The sequence below is a fragment of the Cynoglossus semilaevis genome, unplaced genomic scaffold (genome assembly GCF_000523025.1).
Source record: "Cynoglossus semilaevis isolate Cse_v1.0 unplaced genomic scaffold, Cse_v1.0 scaffold261, whole genome shotgun sequence".
NCBI lineage: Eukaryota > Metazoa > Chordata > Actinopteri > Pleuronectiformes > Cynoglossidae > Cynoglossus > Cynoglossus semilaevis.
In genome coordinates, this window is record NW_007585133.1 from 82430 (window position 1) to 89776 (window position 7347).

Below are 7347 nucleotides of genomic sequence, written 5' to 3' on the forward strand. Positions count from 1 at the left end.
TCAACAAAAATAATTATTGTGATTTCTTTTTTTTTTTGGCCCCATAGCACTCCTAGTCTTATAGCACTATTTTTTTTTCTTTTAATTTTTAAATTTGTTATGTTATATTCTAACATTTCTTTTTGTTTCTTTAGCTGTAAAATTGGGATTAAAATTAAAGACAGAACTCTACTCTTTCTAATAGTTTCCCCAACAATTTCTTTTCATTTGTACCTTGGTGTAACTTGGTGTGTCAGGCACATTCATTATACATGTGACTGTGGATAAAATCAGTCTGTAGAGCTTAAAGTTTAGGTTTGACTATATAACACATGCATATATAAATAAATAATCTACAAAAATAAAAAATTTGTCACTGTCCAATCCAAAGCTCTTTAAATGTGCATCTGATTGTTGTACTATTTTCCCCACGGTGCCACAGGACAGTAACAAGGAAAGTTGTCACAAACCAAATAGCTTCTGACACGGATTCCTTGGTGTAGCAGCCTTTAAATCTGATAGAATGTAAATGCTAAGAATAGTAACAGTGTTTCATTTGTTTTTCCTCTGAATGTTAATGTAATTTTAGAGGATGAAACTGAAAACATGTTTGTACGTTTGTGCACTGTGCTTAAGTAAATTAAGAACAAGTGTAAATGCTCTGTATTCTTGCAGCACTATGTATGCTAATACAAAATGCTGTCAAAGGTTACCGCTGAATATTTTTCTATAACGATTCATTCTTAAGAGGAACTCCAGAGCAAAAATAGTTTGATGTAAAAGTTTGTGCATTCAAATAACATCACTGTATGGCAAAACAATATAAATAAAATTGCTCAAAATAGAGGAAGCATGAAAAGGTGAGGCCTTGCACCAAACTTTTAGTTTGTTCTATTTTTATCATTTTTCCAGTTTATATGGCATAAAACTGCTTTCCTGGTTGTGCAGCTAAGGTCACATAATCCATCACTATGTATATTATTAGTTATAATTTATATTAGTTATTATATGACATATGAGCATGAAAATGAGCATGAAAATAAGGGGAAAATGCTTAAGATTACATAACTTCTTAAGTACTAATTGCTAAAAAATTATAATAATATGTTGTGTTGATATCTTCTTACTGACATCACATTGAGGTCAGAGTCCTTTCTTCCTTTACATTGACACCTATACCTGATAGACAAATGTCTGCTGACACTAAATGTTCCCATCTGTACATCAGTCAAACATACACATGAATCACCATTAGAGCTGAAGTGACAGAGGTGCAATTTCTGGGTGATAATTAAAAATGGCAAGAATCATCCCAATTACCCAGTCATTGGCCTTTTTACTGACAGTGCTTTTAATTAGTGTTAGAACTGTCTTTTTCTATAGAGGAAACTGAGCAGAGAAATCCTGTGAATGAGAAAATCGGTGGAGTGGGTGCTATGCTATGCTGTGGCTCAGAAGGTACTAATGTATAATTATCTGGGCATGTTGCTTGACCATGTGTGTTCAAAAGTTTGAATATTCCCACGTAAGTGAAAGCAACCGAGTATTGGTGTTGACTCCTTGTACTCAATTTAACAAGTGAATAATCTGTCAACGGAACACAAAGATGTCTAAATGCATGATGGCAAATAATTCTTACCATTCAGTAAAATCTTCAAAGATCCAAGGAATTTATACTGAATGATTCTATTCATTTGAAAATAGACCTGATCAAGTCTTACTTTCATCTGCACAATAGAAATCAAATTAAACCTTACAGTGCTTTTGAATTTTTTGTTAAACAAGAGTCATTGCCTTTCTGGCTTTGGTTTATTTTCTCTTCCTCTTGACAACTACTATTGGCACTATATTGACAGTCTGCACAGGACTGACAGAATGGATGTGGAGCAGCAGAATTGATTTAATGTTTTAAATGATCACAATCTGTCTGAATACGATGGATGGTCCTGACAGGCAGGAGACGAGGGAGAGGATTGTCACCTTACATAAAAACACTTCCTCACACAGGTGTGCAAGGTCATTGTGTATAAAGATGAATGTATTTAGATTTTTTTTCTATACCCCACAGATAAATCTGCAGAGGAGAATGAGAGTCACCGGCCTAATTACCCAGGGTGCCAAGCGTATCGGCAGCCCAGAGTACATCAAGTCTTACAAAGTAGCCCACAGTGATGACGGGAAAACCTGGAGAACATACAAAGTCAAAGGCAAAGATGAGGACATGGTGAGACAAACACACACACACACACGCACACACACACACACTGGGGAACACAGTCAGGCAAACCGAATGTCATCTCCCTAACGCTAAACCTCTTTAGCAGCTCGTGTGTAGTGCACTGACAAAGACACACACTTACTTGTACACTTGCACAAACGGTGACTGGAGACAAGGCACTCAGTCAAGGACAGGATGGAGGACGTGATGAGATGGCTTTTTAATTAGCTCCTACACACCAGGCCCATCCAGTTGCCCCCTTAACTTTTATGACTGCAAGATTGAATTTTTATACTATTTGGGAATGAACAGCCACCAAATAGGCGACAAGGTGTTCTATCATTCGTGACAGCAAACCACGGCTGTTTTTCATTTGGCTGTGCTCCAAACAGCTCTGACTTTCAAACTTCTGCTCAGTTTTTTTTTTTATATATATAGACTAACTGTATTGTAAGTCTTCCTTGGTCCACTGTTAAACAGGTGGAAGCTAACACTTAATTATTCTAAATCAAACAATGTTTACGCATAGAAACACAAAAAGTTAGTGCCTGTATTTACCTAATGTTAACAATTTTGCTTACACCTCTGGAGAGGGAAACAAGAATCCAAAAAAAGTAGTTGCAAACTATGAGCTCCCCTTTTGTTCCCATCAATAATAATAATAATAATAATAATAATAATAATAATAATAATAATAATAATAATAATAATAATAATAATAATAATAATAATAACATAATTGTGTTATAGTGTGAGACTGCCACAGGAGGCGCCATTTCCTTTCTTTCCTTTCCTTCCTTATTAAGTATATGGTTGCAACTCACAGGCTAATAATATACAACAGTAATAACAATACTAATTATTATGACAATCAACTGCATCAGCTTCTGGTTCCCTAAACCATAAAAGCTGAACAGGAGTCATTCATTGACATCTTATTCACACTGCTCTCTCTCTCTCTTCTACTTTATTTTTTTCCATCTGCCTCCAACTTTCTGAACACCTTATATGCAGTGCATCCGTTGCTCTAGTCAGATGCTCTCTGTTGGTCTTTGTTAGGTCACTGGGACAAAACACTTCCAGTATAACTGTAGCACTAATTCAAACACAACACCACTCTTATGAATTACAGGCTCAAATGGTGCAGGAAATTGTCTAGTTTTCCCTGTAATTCTATCTCATTGACCCTGAGTGACTGCAATTTGTTGACTACAGAGTAGACACTAGAGACGGCTCCAGATACACCGCTATGTTTCGACAGAGCAAACAAATCTGCTGTTATTTCATCTCCTTCACCAGATTTTCAGAGGCAATGTGGATAACAACACTCCATCATCCAACTCCTTCACCCCACCTATTGAAGCACAATACGTGCGCATTTACCCACAAGTGTGCAGGAGGCACTGCACCTTACGCATGGAGCTGCTGGGTTGCGAGCTAACAGGTGAGTTTGGCTTATTCACAGAGTTATTGCACAGTTGTTGTTGTTATTCCAGTTATTTTAGAGCTTTTCTGACTTTATTGTTGTTCTCAGGTTGTTCTGAGCCCCTGGGGATGAAGTCAGGTCACATCCAGGACTACCAGGTCACTGCCTCCAGTATCTTCAGGACACTCAACATGGACATGTTCACCTGGGAACCTGGGAAGGCCCGCTTGGACAAACAAGGCAAGGTCAATGCTTGGACAGCAGGACACAGTGACCAATCACAGTGGCTACAGGTAATGCACTCTATATTCATTCTATTGTGGTTACTTTAAACCTAACATTCTGATGGGGAATTAGCACATAAAAGAACAAAAGACAAGTCAGGCTTATGAACGCAACAGAACAGACTTTTACTCCAAGGATTATCCTGCTCCTCCCTGGAATAGTAATTGATAGTGTGTGTGTACGGACTTACATGTGAGTGTATTCATTTACATTTCATTGACATTTTAATAATGGTTGCAGGCTAAGTTATGAATGAAAACACATCCTGCATTAAAATCCTGCATCTTTTAATGAATCAGTACTAGGTACTCATCTCTCTCTTTTCATTGCCTCTCTTTGTTTTTTTACTTCAACACCCACACACCAGCCTTTGTTGACAGCATTTAGTGGCTCTATCTTTGGTAGCAACCCAGTCTCTGTATCTCTGTGTGTCTAGCCAATGCATTTGTTTCCATTACAGTAACTGATGGCTGAAAGTATCCTCTGAAAGGGTCAGGACATGTCTCTACATGCTGGTCCTTCTTTTTGTGAGATGAATAAAAGTTCGGAGAGTTTTCAATGCTCAGTCGGACCTTATTCATGTTTACTCTCACTTTTGTCCTGGTGTGATTTGGTCAATGACAAGAGTCGGTCATGTTTTCAGAGTGGGAGACACTAACAGACAAAACTGCCTCATATCCTTGATGGAATTAATAGCAAAAGTTAATTATTGTCACTGATGCACAGCACACAACTTCACACTTATTCCATCACCACATCACAGGGCAGCTCAAGCTGAGTGCCATGCTCAGTCTACCTCAGTGGGAACCCAGGTCCCACTGAGCGTGCGGTGGATTCAAACCTGCGACCTTCCAGACTCAAGTTTGCTTCCTTAAGTACCAGTCTGCCACTGCACCATTAATTTTTTTTTAAAAAGATCTTTTTTTTAAATTATTTATTACTATTCTTTATTTATACTATATTATTTATATAATATTATATTATTATTTATTATTATTATTGTTTATTATTAATTTTTTTTTCTGATTTTTATATAAATCCCTGCTTTATTTGATATATTTATTTTTATTACACTAAAAGATTTTTTTTTTCATAAGGAGTAAAGGCAGTATTCCTTTACTTCTAAAAAAAGCTTTTAGCTGAACAGAAAAAAGTTCAAAAAGCACAGAAATGTATCCAGACCACATCACAGCCAGAAAGCACAGCTGAGCAAAACAAATGGCTGTGGTTAAAGGGAAAATTGTGGTCTCACATTACATGCTGTGCCAAGAGAAAAAAGAAGACGCTACACAGACTCAGCTTCCACTGCTGACATTCATTTCATATCAGCCTAACGTAATGCACTGTCGACCACATAACGTTGTCACCGAACACACGCAGTCACTTGACCCTATAATAAAAAATATATATTTTTAGTCCACACTGGTGAACACCTACAATGGCTGTCCTCCCCAGAGCTTGGGGAATTATTTGATTTTCAGTGGTATCAGTGAAAGACATTTGACACACGTTTGAGATTAATAGAATTCATGAGCCTTAATGACAAATGAAGTTTTCCTTTCAATCAAGAAAAGTGCTCTGCAAGATAGAAATGGTTGACAGCCAGCAAATGTAGACCACACAGATGTCATTGATCTTTGTGTGTTTGATTATACATTGGCCATATTTTATGTTCCATATATAGGCACAAAGAGCAAAAAAAAAATACAAATAATTGAAAATTGTGCCTAATCTTTGTCAAATTTATCAGGTAGCAAACAGAAAGTGTACACATTTACACAAGTACTTTATGTCATGTAGTTTATTTTCAAAGTGGTCGGGCAGATTTTTAGAATTTTTTGTTAGTATGAATTTATAGTTTTTCTTCTATTGAAGTGATTAAAAATATGGACAGAAATGAAGTAGAGTGCTACTTACAGTGTTAATTGTTAAATTAAAGGTAATGAAAAATAGAGCTGGTGATGCAGCAGGTAAAGGCAATAAAGGAAATGTTCAATAAATTAATCTTGTTGAAAATATAAATGCATTTCTAGGAACTAATGTCAAAGGATAATTTTAGGAGCTGAGAGACAGGAGAACAACAGAAAGAAAGGTGGAGAATTGTGACGTGCGGGAGGAACAGTTAGGAACAGTGAGAGCAGCTATGATGAGGTTGAATGGTGGAAAGTGACTGGGTCACTCTGACAAAGCCCTGCAGTTTTAGAGATGCTTAGAATTGAGGCGGGTGGTTAGTGCAGAGTGACAAGACATCCAGTGCTGGACTGATGTGTGACAGGAAGATCAGAGCAATAGTGACGGGGAAGGTTTACAAGACGTGAGTGTGACCTGCTGAAGCCTATGGTTTGACAGCAACTCTGTCGAAGCGCCTGGAGGCAGAGCTACTCTGGTACCTCATATAACATGCTCTTTATCTTTAAATAAATTGGAATAACTGTTTATGAACCCAGAACCTAATTCCAAAGCTGTTTATTGCGGTTAATTTAGCAGAAGTGAATGGTGACACACCCTCAACGATTTGGGTTCATGCCCTTTAGTTCATTACCATGAAGCCCACAGACTCGGTACATCTCCATGCCTTCCAATACACTGCTTATTAAGGCACTGACAATATAATTATTAGCATCTCAACATACAACCGTTCAAATGAGGGTGTGGTTTTATGCTGTACATGGCTTTGTGTAGACACCGATCATTCATCACTTCATTTGCAACTTTATGGATTTGTTTTTGGCCCGGCAAGGTTTAGAAAAACAGGCTGTGGAAGCAACTCCAGTCTAACAGTCCATTTGTTATCCTCTATCTGCAAAGTTTTGACACCCAATTATCTCCTTAAAGAGATTAATATGTGCAGCATGGGGCTGCAGCACTCTGATAATCACCCAAGCCTCTGATGAGGCAGAGTGAGATAAAACCTTTGTGTGAAAACTTGAAAAAGACAGATAGTAGCACTTCTATAAATAGTGCACTGGGGCCCAGGTTTGATGAACTCTAAAATCAGTGTCAGTGATGAATAAAAATCAAGCAATGGGAAATGATAACATCCATCCATCCATCCATCATCAACCGCTTATCTGGGGCCGGGTCATGGGGGCAACAGCCTGAGCAGGGATACCCAGACTTCTCTCTCCCTCGACACTTCCTCCATCTCTTCTGGAGGGACCCCAAGGCGTTCCCAGGCCAGCCGAGCAACATAGTCACTCCAGCGTGTCCGAGGTCTTCCCCTAGGTCTCCTCCCAGAGGGACGGCACCCGAGCACCTCCCGAGGAAGGCGTCCGGGGGGCATGCGATGTAAATGCCCAAGCCACCTCAGCTGACTCCTCTCGATGTGGAGGAGCAGCGGCTCTACTTTGAGCTCCTCTTGTGTGACAGAGCTCCTCACCCTATCTCTAAGGGAGCGCTCTGCCACCCTGCGGAGAAAGCTCATTTCAGCCGCTTGTAT

General features: G+C 38.6%; 1 protein-coding gene across 4 annotated transcripts in view; it reads left to right on the forward strand.

Moving 5' to 3' along the window:
* The window catches only part of LOC103398856 (EGF-like repeat and discoidin I-like domain-containing protein 3), a 116925-nt gene that overhangs the window by 79608 nt on the left and 29970 nt on the right, over positions 1 to 7347 (forward strand). For all 4 annotated transcript variants that reach the window (XM_017030947.2, XM_008337605.3, XM_008337604.3 and 1 more), the window contains 3 exons: positions 2048 to 2203; positions 3497 to 3641; positions 3732 to 3916. In XM_017030947.2, coding sequence (XP_016886436.1) covers positions 2048 to 2203; positions 3497 to 3641; positions 3732 to 3916 — 486 coding nt within the window. The remainder of the gene's footprint in view (positions 1 to 2047; positions 2204 to 3496; positions 3642 to 3731; positions 3917 to 7347) is intronic.